This window comes from Marmota marmota, unplaced genomic scaffold (genome assembly GCF_001458135.2).
Source record: "Marmota marmota marmota unplaced genomic scaffold, marMar, whole genome shotgun sequence".
Classification (NCBI taxonomy): domain Eukaryota; kingdom Metazoa; phylum Chordata; class Mammalia; order Rodentia; family Sciuridae; genus Marmota; species Marmota marmota.
In genome coordinates, this window is record NW_025999853.1 from 6,359,462 (window position 1) to 6,384,545 (window position 25,084).

General features: G+C 48.7%; 1 protein-coding gene across 1 annotated transcript in view; it reads left to right on the forward strand.

Moving 5' to 3' along the window:
• Nucleotides 1-24,234, forward strand: part of Nuak1 (NUAK family kinase 1) — a 70,989-nt gene extending 46,755 nt beyond the window's left edge. The window contains exons 4-8 of the mRNA XM_015482577.2: nt 2,439-2,590; nt 3,986-4,051; nt 14,548-14,667; nt 17,074-17,206; nt 19,813-24,234. Of these exons, the coding sequence (XP_015338063.2) occupies nt 2,439-2,590; nt 3,986-4,051; nt 14,548-14,667; nt 17,074-17,206; nt 19,813-20,954 (1,613 nt within the window). The 3' untranslated portion in view covers nt 20,955-24,234. The remainder of the gene's footprint in view (nt 1-2,438; nt 2,591-3,985; nt 4,052-14,547; nt 14,668-17,073; nt 17,207-19,812) is intronic.
• The last annotated feature ends 850 nt before the right edge of the window (nt 24,235-25,084 follow it).

Genomic DNA, 25,084 nt, shown 5'->3' on the forward strand with positions numbered 1-25,084 from the left:
AAAACCTGCTGCCTTCTCTGGGGCACATCACTCCGTCATTTTAGAGCCTGATCCACACGTCCGAGGCAGCCTTTCCAGTTTCCAAAGTTTATTGTTAATGGAAAGTGCACACTAGGCTGAAATGCTGGCAGGAGCCGAAGCTGCAGGGTACAGCGGGGCCAGCAGACGCCAGAGCAGCCGGTTGTATCTGGCCGCGCCCTCCTTCTCCTGCCTGCCTCTCCCCCTTCATTGTATCATAGAGGTGGCTGGACTCAGAGGGGCCAAAAAGGAACCGCAGGGGCCTGAGCTTCTAGCAACCAGTGACAAGTGTGGGTGGAGGGAGACCCAGGCCTGGGACACATTCCAGTTCAAGTCAGTTGTTCATTGGGTGTGTGCATGTGTGTTTGTCTGAGAGTCTGTCTGTCTGTCTCAGTGCCAGGTGCTGGGGATGCAATACTACTAATACCGACAATAATAGCTCACATTACTGAGAGCCTCCTGTAGGTTCAGGCTTTGCTCTGAGCATTGAACTTAGCTGGTCTCAATAGGATCCTCCCAACAGTTCTAAGAAGTGCTTACTAATGTTATTCCTATTTTATAGTTGCCTAGCCTGAGGCTCAAGAGAGGAGAAGCAACTTGCTCAGAGTCCCACAGCCAGTCAGAGGCAGAGCCAGAATCCTTCTTAGGAGTATCCGATTCCCAAACTACAGGTTTTAGCACTCTCAGGGCAGGTTCACATTCTAGGGGGAGGCATTTCCCAGAAAATAATTGAGCGTGTTTTGAAAGTGCTAGGGGGTGGGTGTCCGCCTGGCAGAGTAAGAGGCGGAAGGAGACTTGCGGAAGGCACATTTGAGTGCGGTCTTGATGGATGAGTTGGAGTTTACCTGCAGGGAAGACAGGTAGGGGGAAGGCCAAGGGCAGAGTGGGAAATAGCTCAGAGTGTGTGTGTGTGTGTGTGTGCACATCTGTGTGTCTGAGCAATCGGTTATGCATTGGCAGGTGTGGGGGGGCCTGATGGGAATAGCAGAAGTTGATGAGGTGGAGGAACATAGGCTGAGGTCCTTCAGGGAGGGTCTTGGGTACCCCACAATTTTATTCCACATCCCTCTCGAGTGATGCATTTCAAAACAATTGTTATTTCTCTTGTTGTGGCTCCGAGGACATCTTGGGTGGAAGCCCAGAGCACAGAGCAGGTAGCAAGGTGTAGGTGGTGCTGAGGACCTAGAGCCTGGCCTTCCCTCTGCCCCCCTGCATTGGTCGTGGATGTCTGCCTGGAACCCCCAGTTTGAATGTGACTGCTGGAGAGCCCCAGAGCTGAGGAGACCAGCACTTACAGACATTGGGGGAGGTGCTGACTGTGGTGCTGAGGAGGTTGGGAGAGAAGGGCCAGAGCTAGAGGCAGGGACCCGGCTCAGGGGCATCCCAGACTGTGGCTCTATGGCTCCCGTCCTTGCCAGGAGCCAGAGCCAGCCTGATTCCACCAGCGCCGTCAAGTAGCATAACCTCCACGGGCCTCAGTTTCCTCGTTTTTCAAATGGCAAAATGACAGATACTTCCCGAGAGCTCACCATGAGGTTCAAATGAGTTTGTGCAGGTCCTCAAAACTTACACGAACCTGGTGCACAGTCAGCACAACATGATTATTTTCTGCTGTCCAAACACCAATTATGAAGTTGGAGTTTATTCATTAAATAAAAATTAGGGCTGGGGTTGTAGCTCAGTGTAGCACTTACCTAGCATGAGGTGAGGCCCCAGGTTTGATCCTCAGCACCATATCAAATCAAATAAAATAAAGGTTCAATTCTTAAAAAAAAAAATTACTTGGCCCTATAGTATGGCAGAAAGATAGACCAACCCTCGTTACGTTCAGGTGGGAGAAATACACAGAAAGGATGTGAAATAGGGGTCAGAGGGGCCCATCGGGTAACACAGGACTCAGTGACGTCCCCATTGAGCAACTTTGGGTTTTATTTTGAATGAGAAGGGAAATCCAGATGGTTTTGAGCAAAGAGAGGACAAGATTGGGCACCTGTTTAGGGGTGAGGGTAGGCGTCAGATCCAGCACCCGGTCCTTGTGGAGGGGCTGGTAGGTGACAGCTGTGTGTTTATTGCCCCCCCCTCTGCCCACAGCAGAGCTCCTCTGGTGGGAGGGGGTTGTGAGGAATGATCTTGGCAACGGTGGTGTTGGTGTCCTCAGAAAAGAACCACCTTTCCCTCGATGCTGCGAAGGGGTGTCCACTGACGCAGAGAAGTCCGTTGTCCACCCGGCTGGGAAACTTGCCCGAGTCCTCGTGGTGTGGGGTGGGGTGCGCTGGTTTGTGTCCTGACCCCTTGATCGCTGTTTGGCTGGCTTCACCCCCATCAGTGACATCGCCACCGTCCTCTCTCTCACTCTGCGGTCACAAGTGGGCTTGCTGGATAAACGGGGTATTTATTTATCGCTTTTCCCCCCACCGCAGTGTTTGAGAACAAAGATAAGATTGTGATCATCATGGAATATGCCAGCAAAGGGGAGCTGTACGATTACATCAGCGAGCGGAGACGCCTGAGCGAGAGGGAGACCAGACACTTCTTTCGGCAGATCGTCTCAGCTGTGCACTATTGTCACAAGGTACGGCCCAGCCTGACCGGCAGCTAGGGCCACGCAGGGCCCCGTGGATGTGTCATTCTTTCCAGATTATACAAATGATACCTGTTCATTGTGATATAAGAAGAAAATCACGGCTATTCAGAATCCCAACTCTAGACCTCTCTTGGCTGCCTGGAAAGGCACTCATGGTTCCAGTCTTTCCGTGCTCTGTATTTTATTCTTAGGTGCCATTGGGAAGCACCGCTGATGCTGTTTTCATTATTTGAAGTGTGTGAACACTTGGATTCTGTATGAATGGGGCTTTCTTATGTCTAATTAGGAAAGCCAAGAATGTTACAATGTAAACCAAACAGCTCCCAGGGTTTAGAACCAAACAAAAGCAGGCACCTTGTATTCCATCGTCCTCCTCCGGGAGACGTGGTTTTGAGCATTTCTGAGTTCAGAGTGCCTCCCTGAAGGCTTGGATTAGGACGAGAGTAGCAGAAATACATGTTGTCATTCCTCTCCAGTCAGTGCTTTTGGAGATATTAGGAAATGTCACAAGGAAAAGAAAACAAGCAGCCAAGATCCTACTATAAACGTGGCAGCCGGTGTGCTCCTGAGCGCGGCTTCGGCTGCACACGTCCCTCCTGCGGAATGATGCTCAGATCCACACAGCTCCCTAGAGGACAGTTGGATCTATTGCCAAACGGCCCATTCTCATCTTTCGGCTGGTTCTGTGTCACTGCAGTTCAGCTTCCAGTCTTGCCAGTGTGCCTGACGGGAAGCTCGCACAGTGTGGCAGTGACCCGCTTAGGTGAGGCCAGTGTCTTTGGTCTCATTCCTCTGCTCTGTGGTTCACCTTTCACCCGCCCCTAGTCCTGCCGAGCCCAGAGGGACTGTCTTCCTCTACCCTCCCAGCTCTGTAGGAAGTACCCTGTGGTCCTCAGGGCAGGTCTCCATCACTTTCATGGGTCAGAGGACCTTGGCCCAAGCGCCTTTCCAGCGGGGGATGCACACAGACAGGCGCGGCCTGGGAGCCCCGCACTCGGAGCTGCCTGCCGACGCTCTGCGCCTTCCCTGGGAATCCCGTCTCAGACAGACGTGGTCTGTGCTGCCTGGGACGTTGGGCTTTCACACAGCGGAATTACATTCCGACGAAGAATCCCCCTGCTGGTTTACAGGCGCTGGGGGAGAATGGATTCCAGTCATTTTTCCCTTAACCACACAGCAAGTGACTAATGCTCTCCTGTCCTTGTCGCTGGCGGGGGAGCGTCATGACAGCAAGAGCAGCCCTGAAGGATGGAGGTGCAGACCACCGGGCGGGCGCACTTCTTTCATCTGTCAGATGTTTCCACTTGCTCAGCCTCCTCCTTCCTCTTTCTCTCTCTCTTCCGGCCGCTCCTATTCAGTTCCCCTCCTGTCTTCTCATTTCAGAACGGTGTGGTCCACCGGGACTTGAAGTTGGAAAATATACTGCTCGATGACAACTGCAATATTAAGGTAAGGCTCTTGCCTCGCTGATTGATAGGCAGAGTCTGGGTTGCAAGGGGCTGGGGGCGGAACCCCCTCTGGGCTGCAGCCTGGAATGAATGAGGCAGCCACTCACTTCCCTTGCTGCAGGCAGATTCTGGAAGAGCTTGGCTTGAGCTCTCAGTTTAGTGCAGTTCTATCCGACCATCATTAATTGATCTCCTACTATATGCCAGACTGTGCTTGCTGCTGGGGTGTAAAGAGATGACCGAGATACAGTTCCTGCCCTCAGGAAGCTCCTAGTCTAAAGTCATCCCCCCAAAAGTACTTAACATCAACTAACACATATTTCATATGTATTTCACATCCTGTTTGACTGATATTCCCTTAAATTCAGTCTTCATGACACCCATACATCATTTTGCAGATAGGGAAACTGAGGCACAGGAAAATCAAGTAATTTACCTACCCAGAGTAACACAGTGGTAAGTAGTGGAGCCATGAGCCCAAGTTCATGTCACCAAGTTGGTTTTGCTAGCAGGGCCCCACGTCTCCTACTTCTCCCTCCGACCCTCTCACCCCTGACACCAGCCACAGAACTGGGAGGCTGACCAAATTGATGGTGGTGTTGGCTGTTGGGAAATTGCAAAGGATGGAGTTTACTTTTATGGGGAGTATTATTGCTGGCTGCCATCGGAGCTGGAGAAAGCTCTCCTGGCCAGCAGGGTTCAAGTGCCTCCTGGGGAGCACTGTGAATGTCCTTTTGATCACGTCTACAAAATAAGCAAATACGGTTTCAAAATAAATGGAGCTCGCTGCATGGGTTTCATTATGAAATGGCCTCAGTATTACCAGCACCAGCAGGAGCCCTCCAATTGGCCACTTGTGACGTTAGTGCCTTATCCCTGGTCCCCGGACAAAGCATGGGAACGGGTTTGCACCCTTGTCTCTTTTGTTGTTCTTGGTGTCAGTGGTGGGGTGTGCAGCGAGACAGTTCCCAGCTTGGAAGGATGGAGTTGCTTTTGTAGATCATGGTGGCAACCTCTGGTCACCACCACCCTTTGAGAGCCCCTGGAAGCCACATCCTGGTGACCTCTTGTTCTCCCAGAGTAGCTGACCTCAGTTGTACATTTCCATATAGTCCGTAGAGTTCAGAGGAACTACTGGTCAGTTTCCTTAGGAACAGGAAGTGAATGCTCAGGATCTTTCCATTTTGGGCAAAGTGACTGGATTATTCTAGAAGGAGCACTAGATGTGGTGTTAGAAAATTCTGGGCTGTGTGACTTATTAGCTGCTTCACGTGGGGAAAGCCACACAAACCTGTTTCCTCCACTGTACAGCGGGCAACAGTAATGCCCAGCGCGTTTGCTGTGGGCTATGAATGAGATATTCTCTCTGTTCAGTTCTATTAACTGCTAAGAACGGTGTACAAATGAGTCAAGTAGTGGCTTTGGGGATGGATAGCCCGGGTTTGCATTGCAACCCTGCCCCTTACTAATGGAGGGTTTTAGGTCAGTTATTCATTGGTCTAAGTCTTTGTTTTCTTATCTGTCAAGCAGGGATGCCTCTTCCTATCTCTGGGGATTATTGTTTATTCATTTTGTTCATGTGCATTATCTGTGTAGTTACTGTGTGCAGCGCCCTGTGCCCAGTCCTGGGGCATCAGTAACAACATGGAAAATTTAGACAATACTATAGTGAGAGTGTTGGCGCTTACCAATGCTAGATGAGAGCCACCAAGTGTCTGGGCCCTGGAGAGGGAACCGAGAGGAAGCCATCTGGCTGACGGTGCTGGGTCCTGGGGAGTGGGTGTCAGGTCCTGCTGCAAAGTTGGGTCCCGGCCTTCTAAAGGCTTGTGTCATCAACCTTGGTGACTTTCTCTTCAGATTCTTCCTGCCACCTGCCCCCGGAGCCCTCAGAACTAAATCCAGTCTTTACAAGGCCTGGAATGTGATCCTCTGCCTGGGGATTTTGTTCTGTGCTGCACTGTGACCTCTTTGTCCTATGATATAGTCCCAGAAGTGATAAGGCACATAGCTTCCTGCAGAGTCATAGAATTCCCCAGTGGAGGAGAAGAATGGTTAGAATTCTGACAGCAGTTGTGCAGGGGACAATGGGGCAGGAGCCTGGAAGGATGGCCCATGTCCGTAGTAAGCAAGATGGCAGTGACAGGGGACCAGCTCCCAGGGACCAGCTCCCTCTATCTAGGACCCTCGTATGAGGTAGGCAAACAGCACATACAAAGAGGAACAATAACATTGAAGTTTGGACATGTCTTTGTCTTTTCCTTAGGAATTTCTACTCCTGGCATTTCCCAAGGTAGAGTATGTGTGTGCGTGTGCATGCACACACACAAACACACACACATGCACACAAATCAAATCTCTCTTTTTTTTTTTTTTGGTTCTTTCTCTGCTTATTCAAGGAATCCTAAGGTCTGAGAATCCCAGAGCTTGAAAGGTTGTCGAGAATCACTTTCCAACCCCTTGCTTTAGTGATCAGTCTTGAGTCTCAGTGACGTGTTCCTGATCACGCTGTCAGCCTGAGGTAGCTGTCTCTGTTTCCCTGGTGTGTCAAACAGTGCTCAGCACACAGTAGGTACTGAGGAACTGTCGGATAATGGAGTGAAGGAATAATGGATTAGAACTCACATGTTTGACTTCCAGACAAATTCTCTTTTTCTTCCTCTCACACCCACTTCCAAGGTTTATGAAAATGGACTTCAGCTGGTGTTGATTTGTCTTCCGGCTGTATACCCTCAGCACTTCCTGACTCAGCGTTTTGGCGAAGCATATTTAGAAAGGGCACTTGCTGACAAAAGCAGCCAGACACATGGCCACAAGCTGGCCTCTCGTGTCCATCCCCGCTGGACTGGGGGCCCAGGGCACAGATGGGCTATCCCCTGGGGATGGGAGCGGCAAGGTCCTGCCTTGAGGCTCTGAGGGTGCCTCTCTAAATGCGGGTCCGTCTTCTGTGTCTAGAGGGTGGAGGGCTTGGCCCTCTAAGGAAGCCACTGGTTTTAAACTTGTGACACGTCGCTGCCATCTCGGTGTGGGCCATGTAGCTTGCGCCTCTCCTCTTCCCTGCCTGATGTTGATTTGCCCAGAGCACATCTGGCCTTGGAAATTATTTATCTGGCCAAGGCGAGAGGGTGTGGTTTCTAAAAATACTCACACAGTCAGTCGGCAGAAAGAATGAGAGCAATGCGCTGCTTTGGGTCGCATTCCGTGCTCTGTGGAAGCATGGACTAAAATAGCACCGGCGTAGCATTAATTTGCAATTAATAAAAAACGGGCCAGATTCACATCCCACTCCCTGGGAGAATGGAATGCTGACAATTCCCAGAGAAGACTCCTGTACAGACTCCTCCCAGTGAGAAGAGGGCCCGGCACCAGGGTCAGCTGACCTCCTCAGAGAGGGCTGGGAATCTGGTGAGCTCCCAGGGCTCGGGGTAGAGGGGCATAAGGGAGATGGCCTGCTGCCCCCGGTGACAATGGAAGCGCTGCTGTGGCTAAGAAAAGAGGCTTTGAATGGCCAGGGACAAGATGAGATAGAAACCTCCGGGTTTTAACAAGACCGAGGCTTGGGATCACTGGGATCACGGGCCTCTGGGCTTTGATTATTTGAATGCGAGAACTTTGCATTCCTGCACTAATCAATTCATTTGTTCATTCATCTCTCCACTGTGTGTGTGGGCGTGTGTGTGTGTCCATGCATTCACTCACGTAGTTCTGCACTTCCTCATTGAGCAGTTGAACATCTGAGTGATATTTGATCATAAGTACTTAGCGAGTTCGCCCTGTGTTTTTGGCCTTGTGCTGGATGCTGGGGATTTAATAGTGAATCAGATGACCAGGTCCCTGTCCTCTTGGAACTCAGAATCTGGCAGTTGTTAAACCGGCAGTCGTGATGGACACAGAGGTAAATGAAGAAGCTTAGGTGCTTCCCCTCGTGGATTTAGGATTTCCAGTCGGGGGTGCAAACCAATAAGTAAATGACGTCATTGGTGCAGAAAACCCACTCAGGTGAGGTGGAGCATGCAGGTGCTGATTTAGCTGGGGAGGTCAGGGAAGGCCCCTTAGGTGGGACTTGAGCTCCTCGGCCCACCGAGCTTTCTCTGGCTTCCTGACCCTGGCGCACATGGTTCTGTCTGGAAGGCCCTCCCCACTCTTCTCTGCCTGCTCTGCTTCCGGGAAGCATTTTCCAAATCTGATCCCTTGTGCCATGGGGTGTGAAGTGCTGAAGGAGCTAGTGGGTCTGTCTGTTCAGGGGAAAGGACCAGAAAGCCTTTGTGGAGGAAGTGGTAATGGAGCTGGGTTTTGAAGGATGGATAGGAGTTCAACAGAAAGGCCTGCGACAATGGCCCTTCAAGGGAAGAAGCCACAAGCTCAAGCATAAGGCGTAGAGAGTGGAAAGGAAATCAAGAAGCCAGGTTGCTCCCAGTTGCTTACTCCTCTGATCCCCAGGACATCCCCACCAGGATGCTCTGATCACCCGCATCTTGCAGATGAGGAGCCTCCTGCAGTGAATACGTAGTGGGACTGGCCACAGCCGTGTAGCCAGCACTTGCCTCTAAGGTTCTACCCTTTACTGCCAACCCCCCAATTTGCCCCCGGTCCAAGAGAGCCCTTCGTAGGAAGGCACCTTTTAGTACTTGCTGTAGTCCGCCTTACCAGGAGGCTTGCCGACAGCTGTCTCTGGGAGAGAATCTCCGAGGGCTTGTTGTGGCAGGGGAGCCAGGCGTCCTGAGTCGCAGTGGCTGGAGCAGGTGGAGGATGCCAGAGTCCTGTGTGCACTGAGCCGCAGGACTGCTCCTCCGCTCCCCTGGGAGGTGGCCTCCCGGATGTGCCCTTGGGCAGCAGCTTCTCCAGGTTGCTCCCGGTTGCTGGTTGCTCGTCTCTGGTCTCTCTGGAGAGGCGGTGTGAGCGGAGACCTTCTGAAGACGAAAGCCTCTCGCCTCTGCTCATTGCTCCACTCCCTACCTTCAGTTCCTGACTGCAGCTGTCATGGTGAAGCCCAGCAATTAACTCTGAGGCCGGAAGGGAGCTATGAGTGTGTCTCCCTGGATGGAATCACCCATATTCTCATCAGCCACCTGAGAGCAGTCACTCCCCTGGGTGTGAGCTTTAGGGCCAGGACGGCCCTTCCCCCGTGCCTCAGGCGAGCCATTCGACCCCTGAGTGCCTCGGTTTCCTCATCTGCAGAATGAGGAAGGCCTTGTCGTAGGTTATTTGTGAGAACTGAGTGCACCGAGGTATGTGGCACTCACAGATGAGCATGTGGCTCTCTGAAGAGCTGTCACTATTATTATTCTTACCTCATTTAACCTGACTCTGGTTGTCACAACACTGTGCTTAGTGCTACTGCAGTTCCACTTCCCAGCAAAGGAAACGGAGGCTGCGAGAGGTTAAAGTCGTAGCAGCTCCCAGTTACTGAAGGCCTGCTGTGTGCTGGACATGGTGTAAACACTTTCACTTGGCTTCCTACCAGTCCTCCTGGGTGGGTTACATGATCATCACAAACCCATTGTACAGATGGAGAAACCCAGGCTCAGAAGCGCTGGTGGGCAAGTGAGTCCCCTGGAACTTGTGTTGAAATGCAGGTTCCCATTCAGTGTGCTAGGGCAGGACCCTCAGTGCCCCTTTCCCGGATGCTCCTAGCTGATGCTGATGCTGCTGGTCCAGGTACCTGATTGGAGCAGGGCAGACTGACTGCAGGTTAGCTTTGGTAAGAGGTGAGGCTGGGATCTGAACCCAGGTTCTGAAGCTCTCCATCCTACTACACAGCCTGTCCCGACGGACACGCCTGTTTCACACATGGGTGATGATAATATTCTGTGGCTCTAGTGCTTTCAGTACAAAGTTTGCCCTGCTCAGCAAACAATGGCTAAGTCAGTACAACCGTCGGTATTATTTCGATGTCTATAATTCACAGTCAGCCGGTGCCAAGATTGTGCCAGAGGCCTTACTCGAGTATTCTGCAGCCCACTCAACACCTTTATGAACCGAGTTCTGTCATGAGTCCCATTTTGCAGAAGGGGAAATCAAGTGGCCTAGCAGGTCCTACCGATGACCTAGGAATGACGAGGCCGAGGCTAGCCCCAGGGTCCCCTGGTTCTGATAGGTCAAGTGCCACAACACTTCCTCTTAGACACTACAAGTGGCCGTCAGGCTGTTGTGTCTGTTGTAAGCACCTCCCTTTATTGGCTGTCAGTATCAACAAGCTGATGCTCCCTTTCTTACCAGGTGAGCTCGTTATTCGCAGTGATCTGCAGTTAATCCTTTTTTCATGGTGGTAAAATATACATCAGGTAGCATAAAACTTACTGTCTGTAGGTGCACGGCACAGGGCATGAAGCAGGTTGACACCCTTGTGTGACCATCACTGCCCCGTGGTCCATCTGCACGGCCGAGTCTCCACGCCCATCCAGCACTGAGCCTTCTGCTCCCCGCAGCCTGCCGGCCACCATTCTGCTTTCTCTCTCTGAATTTGTCGACTTGAGGGACCGCATATCAATAGGATCAGACAATATGTGTCTTTTTGCATCTGGCTTGTTTCACATGTGCCCTGTCTGCAGGGTGCCCCTGGGTTCTAGCGAGGTTAATCCTTTTGAAATGTGACAAATCACTCCCTAATTTGTCTTTTAAACTCCGAGCTTCATGAGCTGGGCACCCCTCTAGCGAGGATTGGTAGTCACTAAAGCTTCTAAAATTTGGGCCAGGGGCCTTGACTTTCCCATTCCTCTGCAGAGAGGTGGATGGGCAGCGCCACTCATAGAACCAGGAGGCTCTGAACCAGGACCAGGCAGGGAACAGGCCGCACAAGCGCGGGCAGAGCTGGTACCTCTCTGCAGACCTCGCCAGGGTGCGGCAAGGCGCTGCTCTCAAGCAGAGCCTGGTGGCTTCCCAGCTGGGAGTCCCTTCAACACACAGCTCACATTCTGTCACAGAGAACCTGGACAGCGGAGACCCCCATGTTCATGTGCTTGGTTTTCTTCTTTGTGACCTTCAGCAAAGCATCTTAGGACCCTGAACTGCTGCTTCATTTCCAGAGCAAAAGTCAGGATGAACATCATCAGGGCCCTTTCATGTGGAAACCAGTTCTGGGATGATTGTTTTTGTCTTATTCCGTTGACATTTAATATTTCCAGGACTTCAGCTTTCCCTCCCTCTGCCTTTTCTAATATCCTTTTTGCAATTTGACTTGGTGTTTTCACTTAGTTCAGGTGGTGCTTTCAAGTGATATTTATTGGGAAAAAAAACCCTAATTAATTACTTGTGATGGAAAAACCAGTATCACCTATTAGGAATAGAAGACAAGTTCAAAAATAAATATAACAGAAACCAAGAGCATCATTAAATTCCAGCTTGATCCGGTTGCTGTGAGGCGGAGGCCTGCTCTCTCTGACACCTCTCTGGAGGGGCTCCAGACCCACTGTGGCCCACCTGAGGCCTTCTCTTTGACTCAGGTCAAAGGACAGAAAGAGAACCCAGCAATGATTAATGTATCATTTTGCAATTCAAAGCTGCTTAATTCTGTGATGGTTTGGCATCTAACCTTCTCTATTCTGTGGCTATTCTGATATTGGGATAAGCTCTGCGTCAAATACATTAACTTTCTGGATTTAAAGGTGGAAGGCAAATATTCATTTAGTTCCAGTTCTATGTCAGTTACTGCTGTAAGCATTTTATGAACTTTGTGTCAGCTTCACCACGTCACTGTCGGGTGGATAATTTTCCTGCCCTCATGTTACAGATGAGGAAACTGAGGCTTTTAGAGTGGCCACATCCCCTCTGGTCATGGGTGCTCCACATGGCATTAAATCTTGGAGCTAAAGCCCACGTTTGACTGGCTCAGGGTTTGAGAACTCTGCGTGTGTTGATTAATACTGCTTTTCCGTTCAAGTGCCAAGAACATGGGCTAATCTAGATTTCTATTAATCTTGTGTCAGCAGTAATGACAGTTTTACAGGAGAGGCTGATAAACATCAGTCTGTGAGGATGGGAGTGGGCCACAACGTAAACACACTCTCCAGCCCAGCAAAAAGGGTGCCCAGACCCACCGGAACCTCCCTGTTCGGTGCCAGTGTGCACGTGTGCCGCGGGAGCCTCTCAAACACACGTGTGTTTGGAAGCGCCTACGTGCCCTGGGCCCCGTGAGCTCCTCTGTGGCTGCAGCCAGAGCGAGGCTGAAGCCTGGGGACCTCTTGGGATCCCCAGGACTGCACTCATTCCATTCCTCTTCTGATTGACAGGGCACACTTCATAAAGCTCCCAACCTACTTCCTGTGAGCGAGTCAGGGGCCTTGATAAGAAAGTGGAATTTGGGGCAATTAAGTGCAATCTGAGCCCCGAGAATGTGTTTTTCTGAGGGTGGCTGTACACCAGCTGCTTTCAATGACATTCCATTCATTCAAGGATGACTTTTTTTTTTTTATAAAATAGGCTTATTCTAGGGGCTTCGTTCAGAAAAGAGCCTCAGTGGTGTTCAGGCTGGGCTGTTCTCTGGGCACGCGAGTCACTCATCTTACTTATAAGCCTCCAGTGGAAACCAGCCTGGGGAATGGCAGAAACCCACAGGGACTCTGTGTGCAAGTCTGACTTAAAATGTGCAGGTGGCCCCAGGGCAGCGTGGCCCAGAGACATAGGTGTTTACATTGCCGCTTACTAGTTACATCTTAGAAGGAGAACCTCATCTCCTTCTTTTAAATTGTGGCAAAATATCCATAATGTAAAACTGACCATTTTAAAGTATTTTTGTCTGTACAGTTCAGCAGCATGGAGGACATTCACATTGTTGTATGAATGTAGTTTTTATAGGATTAGAGAATACAACAGTGCCTGTGAATCATGATTTGTTCAATAAGCAGTTAATTTTATTATTATTACTATCTTTTTGCATTATCTGTTAATTAGCTTGTGATTTTCAAAGTAGAATGCATACTGTTCAAAATATAATGCTTGGTGGCAAGTGTTTCTTGGGTAGGGACAGGTGCTAAGCACTGGGTGATGACAGAGATGAGGGGAAGATGTGGCACCTGCCAAGTGCCTCAGGGGACTCAGAGTCTGGTGGGAAAGGCAAATATGTGTATGTAGGTGTATATACGTGAGTATAGTGTACAGATGTGTACGTGTGTATATATGTGTACACATGCTCTATGTGTACATAATTACATGTGGAAGTGCAACTGTAAAGATAATAAAACACTCCCAGAAACCCGAGAAGAGAATGATCCCAAGAAGCGTGCGGTACAACTGATGTGAGGTGAAGTGCACAAAACTTGGGGTTTATGAAGCACTTTTGTTCTCAAGGTCTTGACTTGCTTTCTTATTCTCACATTAATTCCATGAGCTAGAACAGGGTAGGATCATGGATTCCTATTTTCTGGTGGCTCAGCAGAGGTTCAGAGTTGCTGAGTGACCTGCTCAGTGACAGAGTTTAGGCTGAAATATGAGGACTCAAAGCCTGATGCTCTGTGTGCACATTATATTGGGTCAAATAGAGCTCTGACCCGAGTGTGGGTGGATAAATAGTGCTCTCAGTTGTGTAGGTCAGAATTTCCCACAGTGTGACGCCCATACTACCACAGATGCAGTGTGATTTGGGATAGACCATGGAGAGATAATTTTTAAATTAATAGTCATACAATAATCTCCCCTCGTTCAGGGTTTCAATTACTATGGTTTTAGTTACCTACAGTGAATCAGGGTCCAAAATCATTATATTGAAAATTCCAGAAATAAACAATTTTGTGTATTTAAAATTATGTGCCATTCTGAGTATTGTGTTGAAATCCTCTGCCATCCATTTGTATCCTGTCTGGGAAGTGAATCATGCCTTTGTCCAGTGGATCCACACTGTATATGCTACCCATCCATCATTCACGTAGCCATCTTATTTATCACAGTGACTATTGTAGTGTTGAAATGTCTGTGTCAAATGACCCTTACTTTACTTAATCATGGCCCCAGAATACAAGAATATGATGCTGGCAATTAATCTTATTACAGTATATTTTTATAATTGTTCTATTTTATTGTTAGATATTATTGTTAATGTCTTTTTGTGCCTGTTTATAAATTAAACTTTACCATAGGTATATATTTATGGGGTAAATGCAGTATGTATAGAGTTTGGAGCTGTCTCAGGTTTTAGCATTCACTGGGGGTCTTGGAGCATGTACTTCACAGATGGTGGGGAAGCTATAAATGCTTTAATGTTCATCAGAAATATCAAGCAGGTGACTTTGTGGGAGTTATTTCTCAGAGCAAGTCTCAAAGTTCAATAGAGAGTCCATATGAAGAGTAATTGTAAGTAACAGAGCATGCGGTCTGCAGATGTGGTGGAGCTAGTAATGGGTGCTGGGAAACCTTGGCCCTGTAGTGCTGAATTGTCCTTGGATGGAGACTCAGAGTAGAGAGGAAATGGCCCAGGTGCCCTCATCTGCTCTCTTTTGAACTGGTTTAAACTGGTTTGAACTGATGGCCAATGCTAACAAGTCTTGTTGGGTCTTCTTCTCTTTATAGATTGCTGACTTTGGGCTCTCCAACCTGTACCAGAAGGACAAGTTCTTGCAAACATTTTGCGGGAGCCCCCTCTATGCATCCCCCGAAATCGTCAATGGGAGGCCTTACCGAGGGCCAGAGGTAAGCAGGCTGCCTGGTGTACAGGGGGTGAGGCAAGAACTGGATCTGGGAAATTCCAGAAGAGAAGCAGAGAAAACTTGTCTTCATATGACGAAAAAAGCAATAAAATCTATACCTGGGAGAAAATTTATAAAATCCAGGAAAGCCCAAGAAAAACTAAAGTTGCATGCCATCCCCCACCAAGAGACAGGAACTTAATATTTTTGCGACTCTTCTTTTAGAGTTTTACAGTGTAGACCTCTGCACTTCAAGAATAATTGAGATCACAGAAATAATTGGGATCATCTAAAAATAGTTGAGATCAAGTTAATAAAGGGCAAGATATCCATAACGTGACATATATATACACATAAATAAAGTCTATCTTACCCTTTATTAACTTAAAATTATATTGTGACATCTTCCAAATTTATTATCATTAAAAAATGATTTGTAATGACATAATGTCATTTTGTATGAATATGACATATTATATTTATAATCTCCCCTAGATTTGGATATTTAGCTTTTCCATATTGTATCAAAACAAACAGAACAAATGAGCAAAGAAAGAAGAAACCCCTGACTCTTCAAGTGAATGTTATTTTGCACATAATTTTAATAGCATAAGTATTTCTTTCTTTTTTCTTTTTTTCCACATTTTTTTAATTGGTGCATTAACACTTCTACATATTTTGGGGATTTGCTGTTACATATTCATACGTGCACGCAATATGACAAAGTAATTTGACCAGCATCCCTCCCCAGCGCTCCCCGCCCTCCGCCACCCATTCTTGGTTTCTTTCCTCTGTTGATCTCCCCTTTGATTTATTGGAGATCCACCTCCACCTTTGTTTTCCTTTTCCCTCTCTAGCTTCTGCATATCAGAGAAAACAGGAACCCTTAACCTTCTGAGTTTGACTTATTTTGCTTAACATGATGGTCTCTAATACCATCCATTTTCTTGCAAATGTCATAATTTCATTTTTCTTTATGGCTGAATAAGACTCCATTGTGTATATGCACCACATTTTCTTTATACGTTCATCTGTTGATGGACACCTAGACAGGTTCCATAGTTTGGCTATTGTGAATTGTGCTGCTATAAGCATGGGTGTCACTGTAGTAAGATGACTTTCCTTCTTCAGGATGAATACTGAGAAGTAGGACAGATGGGTCCTATGGTGGTTCCATGCCTGTCTTTCAGGAGCCTCCATACTGATTTCTGTAGCGGTTGTACTAATTTACAGTCCCGCCAACAACAGGACATGTATTTCACTTAGGAAATATGTTTTAATGGCATCTTCTATTTCAGGAGAGATGTATTCCTCTGTATGCCTAAAGCTTTCAGGGCTGCTGCAAGATGTATACGTATAAAATGGTTATTTTGAAAGTAGGTTAGTTGTGGGTGATGATTCTCTTTTAAGATGGTTCTCTTTACAGAGAGGTTCATCCACTTAATATCCTTTAAATAGCAGCTGCTCAGTGTGTGGAAATGTTTTCTTCTAAATATTTATCTATTCCAGAGTGTTTGGGGCAGGGCTGGGGGGTGAAGAGAAGGATACCAGTGTCTCCACCAATTCCCAAAGAGAAAGTCTTTTAAAACTAGACTGTAAGGGAGGAGCATGGGGTTTAGTTTACAAAATTGCAGGAACTCAATGCTGTAAATTTATCTTAGGCAATGAGTGCTGCTTTGGTGATGATCGGTATCCGAGGTTACAAGCTGGCGATCTCTGATCTGGCTTTATTTGGCCACATTTGTCCTTATAAAAAATTGAACAAACATTTAATAATTGGGAGATTTCATAGAAAAGTGTGGTTTCTGACTTTTCTTTGAAAACAAAAGGTGGTGGTGGTGGTGGGCCCTCATTTCTACATGGCAGCAGTGATCCAAGGAGAGGTGGCCTATCCGAGATGGGTGGGTGCCTTCTACAGTGAGTGTATCTCCAGCACTGTGCATTGTACCCCAAATTCTTTCTTCCTCTGTTCATGTTGGTTGTGTGCCTGACTCTTGTAAGATTTCCACTGGAAGCCTCCCCAATCCATTTGAAGAAGAAACAGGAAGGAATTGATTCCCATATTAGGAATGAAGAGTCACATGTCCCAGTTTTACCCCATGGAGAAACCTTGTAGCTGCCTTGTGCCTCTGTATTCTCATCTGTCAAATGGGGCTGAGAATAATCCAAGCCCTGCTTGCCTCACTACAGTGAGGATCAAAGAAGATAACCTACTTAGGAAAGTTCTTCAATAGGTCAGGCCTGCATTATGATCAGTTGTCAGGCTGTGGTGGGATCCTGTCTGCCAGGGGCTACATTCAGTTCCTGGGGGCGTTGGGGGTGACTTCTCTCATGCTGTGATGCTGATGGTCTGGAACGCATCCCAGGAAACTACTTCTCAGCTCCTCTGTGTCCTGTTTCTCTGCTCCAGGTGGACAGCTGGGCCCTGGGCGTGTTGCTTTACACCCTGGTTTACGGAACGATGCCCTTCGATGGTTTCGATCACAAAAACCTCATTCGGCAGATCAGCAGCGGAGAGTACCGGGAGCCGACGCAGCCCTCAGGTGCGTGCCCTGTGGAGGGGGTCAGCTCACCTGCCCGGCTCACACTCTGCTTTATCTGTGTGTCGTGAGTCGCCCGCCTTCCTCATTCATCTTTCTGGAGAGCTGTCTTTGGCACAGCTGGCTCGTGAGGCTGCTTTATCAGACTTTCCCAGGTGAACTCTGCTGAGCAGATGTTCCGCATAGCAGCCCGGGGGCTGGTCTCACTGTGTGAACTTGGGCAAGTCAGCCTCTTGGATTCAGTTTCTCTACGATATATGAAGTCCCTTCCAGCCATGTAGACATAGAAGCCACCCTCCCTGGACTGTTAGTGCCACGAGGGTGCCCGTCACCTGACTGCTGTGCCTCTGCCTAGGTTGGCTTAGGGTTCTGTTTCACTGTCTGTGGTTGCATCATGACTCTCCTGTTCCCCAAAACAAACTCAAACAACTGCTGTGTGATCTTATCCCCCCGTCTCTGGGTCAGGCAGGGCTCTCTGGCCTTGCTCGGGGCTGCTGCTGGGGCTGACTATCGCACCCCTCAGTGCTTGTCCCCGTGGTGTCTCCCTGCGGCCTGTCGTTCCAGGATAGAGCCTGGACGTGGCAGCACCGGGCTCTAAGAAGGAGGGAGCTTCCCAAGGAGGGAGAAGGAGCTGCCAGTGTTCTTACTGACTTGGCTAGGAAGCCAGCAGGCTCTACTGGTTAAAGCAACCCAGGTCATAAGCTCCATCTCTTCATGGGAAAGCCACATGTGTGGACAGTAAGAGCATACAGGCGGCCACCGTGGAATGAAGTTAACGCAGGCATTTCAGTTATGTACATAATGTACACACAGTCAATCCTCATTATCCACAGTAGTTACGTCCTTAAAGTTGCTGCAATCCCACCGAACCACTGCTTCTAGGGAAAATACAGTCAGATGTCCGTGAACTTCCAACCACAATGTATTTGTCTGTTGATCAATGCTTATCTTATTTTTGTATATTTATTTATTTATTTATTTATTTATTTTTTTTATTTTTTATTGTGGGTTGTTCAAAACGTTACAAATTTCTTGGCATATCATATTTGACACTTTGATTCAAGTGGGTTATGAACTCCCACCTTCACCCCATACACAGATTGCAGAATCACATCAGTTACACATCCATTGATTTACAAATTGCCATCCTAGTGTGGATAACATCTGATGTATATTTATTTTTAAAGTCCCTAATTTAATACGTATTATTGATTCATTAACCTCAAACTCCATGGCCAATGGCACTTTTGCTCCTGTCTGAACAAAGTATGTAATGTATGTTTTTTTCCCTCTCGGGGCACAGGACAATCTTTTTTGCACTTGGGGACACTTGCACCTGGGAACATTAGAAAACACTTCAGTAATTTGTGTAGGTCCATTTTAAGTGGCAGAATCACAGCAGAAAGTGCAAAAATGTGAAAAACATGGCATAAGTAGGCTGAGAAAGGGACAGTCGTTTATGGTCCAAAAGCTGGCACATGTGTGCACGGGTGACAAATGCTTCACGCTCCGTGTGTGTGCAAAAACAACGGCCACGGAGCTGCGAAGTTTGATTGTGGGATAGATACATTTTAGTGAGTAGGAGAATTGGCAAATATGGAATCCGTGGATAATGAGGACTGACTGTTGTCTATATCGATATGCACATGTCTATCTGTCTGTGTGTTTTTTCAATAAACCAGTCTGTTCTTTTTGGGGGAATTTCAGGGTGACTTCTGTGGCGGTTCTTATTTACCTCACTAGCTAACTGGTGCCAGTGAAATCTCTGGCACGTTGTAGGGGTTTAGGAAATGCTTTTTGAATGACTGAAGGATCACTCTATTGCTTTTCAGGGGTGCCTCTCACCCCAGCCCCATTGCTGGGTCTTTGCCAGCTACTCATTGCTGTACAAGTGGCTCAGGGAGGCGGCAACTTCCCAAGATAGAATTCATCTCCTGTGGGGGGCTGCATGGTTTGATCCTAAATGGGCTGTGAACACCTAGTAGCAGATACAGGTCAGCTGCTGTCTGACCCATAGCTCGGTGGATACAGATGCCACTTATGTCAGACAGGGAAAGAGGTGAGCTCGTTGGGTGTGGCTCTCAGAAGCTGGCCAAGACCTCAGGGTGAGGCCAGTTTTGGGGACAGCGGCTCTCCCTGTCTAGGTGTGTCAGGTAAGAGCCACTCCTGGCACAGAGGAGCTCCTCTCCGTGCTCTGCCTCCAACTCCTTTTTCCCAGTGACCACGAGCGCTGTGTTTGGATGAGTCCACCTTCAGAGGAGTGACAAAAGCCATGGTGATGGACACCTTTTCCTTGGAGTAAAATGGTTTTCACCAAAAGAGTAGGGGTCCCTGCTGGGTTGGGTTTGAATTCTTTGGCACTTGATGAAGGCCTGAGATGACAGAAGTTCAGTAGTTCCATGACATTCCTTCACTCATGGAAGAACAGGCCAGGATGTCATGGCCTGTGCTTCAAGTCTTGATTCTGCTTCTGATGTGCAGTCTGAAAGGCTTGGGCTTCTCGCTCCAACATGTAGCTGGACCAGACCTGCAAATGGATTTTTTTTTTTCCTGGTCAACTCCAAAGCCCCCGCGCAATGGCCTGACTTTTTCTGTCTCTCGTTCCCTAGATGCTCGAGGACTCATTCGGTGGATGCTGATGGTGAACCCCGATCGCCGGGCCACCATTGAGGACATTGCCAACCACTGGTGGGTGAACTGGGGCTACAAGAGCAGCGTCTGCGACTGCGACGCCCTTCACGACTCTGAGTCCCCGCTCTTGGCGCGGATCATTGACTGGCACCACCGATCCACCGGGCTGCAGGCTGAGGCGGAAGCCAAGGTGAAGGGCTTGGCCAAACCCGAGGTCATGCTGGAGCGACAGCGGTCACTGAAGAAATCCAAGAAAGAGAATGACTTTGCCCAGTCTGGCCAGGACTCGGTGCCTGAAAGCCCTTCCAAGCTGAGTTCCAAGAGGCCCAAGAGCATCCTGAAGAAGAGATGCAACAGTGAGCACCGCTCCCACAGCACGGGCTTCATCGAGGGGGTCGTGGGTCCCACCTTGCCCTCCTTTAAGATGGAGCAGGACTTGTGCCGGACTGGTGTGCCCCTCCCGAGCTCCCCCGAAGCAGATGTGCCAGGGAAACTGAGTCCCAAGCAGTCGGCCACCATGCCCAAGAAAGGCATCTTGAAAAAGACCCAGCAGAGGGAATCGGGTTACTACTCGTCCCCAGAGCGCAGCGAATCTTCAGAGCTGCTGGACAGTACCGAGGCCATGGGCGGTGGCCTCCCCTCCCCCAGCCCCCCGGACCTGGCCAGGGTGGCTTCTCACAGCCTGTCCTGCCGGAGGAAGGGCATCTTGAAACACAGCAGCAAATACTCAGCAGGCGCCACCGACCGGGCCCTCGCCAGCCCCGAAGTGCCCACACTGGAATCCTTGACAGAGCCCGGTGTCCCCGCTGAGGGCCTCTCCCGAAGCTACAGCCGTCCCTCCAGTGTCATCAGTGACGACAGTGTCCTGTCCAGTGACTCCTTGGACTTGTTGGATTTGCAGGAGAACCGCCCCGCCCGCCAGCGCATCCGCAGCTGCGTCTCTGCTGAAAACTTCCTCCAGATCCAGGACTTTGAAGGACTCCACAACCGGCCCCGGCCCCAGTACCTGAAGCGGTACCGGAACCGGCTGGCAGACAGCAGCTTCTCCCTCCTCACGGACATGGATGACGTGACTCAGGTCTACAAGAAAGCGCTGGAGATTTGCAGCAAGCTCAACTAGCCCTCCAGGGCACCGGGGATGGGGTGGGTGGGGGCGAGGGAGGAAGGGCCGCAGGGCTTGTGCTAACAGGCTGGTTACCTCTCTGCTGGCCGGGACAAGAGACTGAAAAGGGATTGGCGCCGTCTGGCTTGGCCAAGTTTACAGCCTTGAGCCAGCACCTAAAAGGGAGAAGCAGGCGCCCAGCCAGTTCTGCCAACCGCTAGTCAGAATTTGGGTCCTAATTGGCATTCGCATACGGCACCTCCTAGAGGACCAGCTGCCCAGGGAGGGTGGTGTTGGCTGGCGCTTGGTGGGAGTGGGGAGCAGACGGGGAAGGGGGCATTTCCCTAGAAGTCATCCGAAGGCTTTGGAGGAAGGCAAGAGAAACCAGGACCATCTGCTTTGGATGAGCCCAAAGAGCTTGCTCCTTTGCTTCTAACATTAGCAAGCTTGATCTGACTGCATGGGGCCGGCAAGATTTCAGCAACCCGGGCTTGAATTGGTGATTGATTGATAATGTCTATTGGGTGTGTTGGTTTCAGTAGCAGCAGAGTGCTGTGATTGAATAGTGATGGCTGCCACGGGAAGGGAAAGGGAGGCAATAGCATTCATGCTCCGTACTTGTCATCTCTGACCTGGGTGAGCCCTGGGAATTAGGTTAAAGCATTCTGTGGGATCTACATTAACTCTTCATGCCACTACTGTGGCATTTGTTAATTTGCTACTCTACCTTGAATGGAAAACAGGGCTTTGGGCAGAGACTGCTCTGAACTCTGCTAGGGACACAGAGTCAGCCCATGGTGATTGTGTCTCCTTGCTGTGTGTCTTGCTTTTCAGCAAGAGAGTGGACAGGGAGAAAGAAGGCGTATTCTAGTGCACAAGGCCTTCTGTGGCCTTTGCACAGTTGAATGGAAGAGGAAGTTCACTTGCAAGGGGCAGCTTGTCTCTTCTCTCATGTCTTAATAGTAACTGGAACGCTGCCTTTTGCTTTGGATTGGAGGTGACATTGTCCACAGTCTCTAAAGGATGACTGCCTGGCTCAGTTACTGGCTCTGTCCACAGATAGCAAGTGGTCTCCCATGCACCCAGTAGAGAACCCTCAAGGTGGAGGAGTTTGCTTCTGGGAATTAGCCCGTAGGTGGAATATTTGGATGAAGAAAGGAAAGTCAGACAGAAGGTGCTTTATTCCCCAAATCTAAGTATTCTGTCATGGTTTTGAACTTTGACACCAACTCCTGGGCTTTAGGGAGAAAGAAAGTTTGATCCATTTAAACGAATAAGGTGTCAGAAGAGCCGAGTGGGTGAGAAGGAAGCAGAGAGGAGAAGAATATTTCTTTAGGAGTCATCCAGATGGTTCTGGAGGAGGCAGAAGAGAGGTGGCAGGACTCCCTGAGTGCATTGGGAAGCCAGATCATAGCTGACAAGCACTCCCACAGGGGACATCTCGAGGGTACAGTCTCTGAAATTACCCGTCTCTCTGGGATGACTCTAGTTTCTAGAGGCTTAGGAAAATCAGAATCCTTATTTCAAGGTGGTTGGTTTCATAGCCACTTAACAGCTGTGAGGACTGATCTTGGGATATCGTTAGAAAAACCAGAATTCACTAAGAACATTCATTAGGATGACATCGCCCTTGCCTTCCGGAGATGGTTCTGGCTTGTGCTTTCCTTCAGGTTGGGCTGAGCCATGTGCTATGAGAAGCTGCTTAGTTTCCTTTCATTCAGTTCCACCCCTTGCTCAACTCCAGTAGAGTTTAAAAGCGACAAAGATCTATAGAGGGCCAGTTGTGTTTGGGAGCATGGGGGTGCGTGGAGGGCACCCTGCAGCCTCTGAGCACTCTCTCACTCTCTCTCTCTCTCTCTCTCTCTCTCTATCTCTCTCTCTATCTTGGCCTCTGATCTATAGTCTTTTCTGACCAGCCTCTCCTGCCAAACTGCTGGTCCCAGATCACACCCGGCCTCGCTGACAGCTGGTGTGTGACTTAGGTGTTAACACCCACCTGCTTACCGGCCAATGTGTTTTTCCCTTTTGCCAAGTGATTGCATCTGCTTAGCATTTTCCATGATTCTAATCTTTAAGTGAAAATGACACTATTAAGGAAAATCATTCTGCTCCTGCCTCCCAAACACCTGCATGTTCTCTTTTGTCAATAAACTTGGTGCATCGTGGCAAAGGATATCCTCCCTTCAGAGGCAGAGACTCGGAGTCCAGACCTGGTCTGCTGCTAGATGGCTGGTGGCCTTGGGCACTGCTGCGTGGGGGCTGTTCTCTCCAGCAGGGCTGCAGGGTGGGTGGGGTTGGTTGGTCTCTCAGGCTCTGTCCAGTTCCGACATTCTTCTGACATCCTCTGGTTTCTGGATGTGATGTCAGCTCTCCTTTCAAGGAAAAACTCTGAAAGCTCTGCTTCCTGACCAAGCTCTGTCACCCCACCAGCCAGTCCCCAGCCAAAGAAGTTGTGCTTGGACCATTTCCATGGAGTCACAGGCGAGGACAGTTTGATGACCTGCTTTGGAAGCAGGAGATGGGACGTCCGCTCTCCTGGTCCTTCCTTGCCTCTGTGGGTTTTTTTTGGCGTCTTAGTTTACACATCTGCCAAAGGGGTAGAATTATACTTCTTTTTACAGGTAAATTTCAAGGCAAGATCAGTTTTCAGGAAGTGCTTCAAGACCCCAGGCAACAGGAAAATACTAAGTACCCTCTGAATTTCCATCCCTGTTACCAGGTGCTGCTTCTTCGAGGAGCACTTTCCAGGGTGAAATTCAGGCGTTTTGCCCAGGCCTGCTGTCTTGAATACAAATGTGAATGATCGACTGACTGCTTATTGCCAAACTGGAAATGTTCTGTAGGGATTTACTGGCATGGTATCATTCCTAGGAGAAAAAGGAAAAAAAAAAAAAAAGGGGAGAGAGAGAAGGAGAAACTTGACTGCACATTAAAAAAAAAAAAAAGAATCCGTGTTGTGACTTTTTATTTAATTTCTATTTTTTTGGTAATAAAAAGTTGACTTTTTAATTTGAATTTGTCTTTTTTTTAATTTATTGGTCTGAAAGGCATTTCAAAGGTATTATAATAATATATTGGTGTAATTTAATTGGTGCAAAGTGCTTTACGGCTCCAGTCAAAATTGGTTTTCACTCGTTTGATTGGTTTGAGAACAGCCTATGGGGAGGAAAAAAAAAAAAGCTGGATAACCACCCAAAGTGTTTGTATTTTTCATTGGAAACTGATTTTTTGTTTTGTTATTTTTTTTTTGGTTGTTTCTGTTTTTATTTTTAAATTAAATAAATGGCAACGAACTGAACTGGGACTTGCTTCTTTATTTACTCGTCTTTCTCAGTCAAGGAAGTGACACAGTGGATGGAAGTCCTGGAAATCGACCCAGGTGGGCTCAGTTACCAAGGGGGAGTTTATTCAGAGTCCTCAGAAGGGACCGCAGCCCGCCACGTGCTGGAACCAAAACTGGACAGCAATGGGAGCCTGGAGAACTCGATCCTCTCTCTCCTGCTCCTTCCACACCGGCTTTATTCTCCTTAATGTCACATGACATCCAACCCTACCCTAGCACCAGCGGGAGAGAGTCATGCTCTGCTGGATCCATGCAAGAAAAGTCTGGCCAAAGAAATGACAGCACATGTGTCCTTTTCTGGTCTCCTGGAGGAACATCAGATGAGCGTGGTCACATGTTTCACGTTTCTCCTCCCTGGTTGTGTGACCACCTTGACTTGCCCAATAATTTCCCAATTGACATCTTCTCGGTTATAGTTTCCAAGAGGGGTGAATGGCCAGGGTCCTTCAGTGTCATCGAAAGCTAACCATTTAGCCAGTGTGCTCCTGAGCTTCCCTGCCCACCCCCTCCCAAGCACTGTCCTCTTCTCCCAGGGCAGACGGATTGTTAACTTGATTGATCAGGGTCAAGAGCAATGGCTATGTCTTCTTAGAAGCGGCCACTGTTGTGCTTATAATAGCATCTCCAGTCTCATTTTGCCACCATTTCTTACATGAATGGACCCCCTAGAAAGTTCTTGGAAAGAATGAGCAGTAGGGTGAGGTTGAGGAGTCCCTGGATCCTGGCCATCCTATCAAATGGAACCAAATTCTACCCTGACGTGAGAGTTGTGCTCTGCACCCAGGGGTGGTGTTTCCAGGTCTGT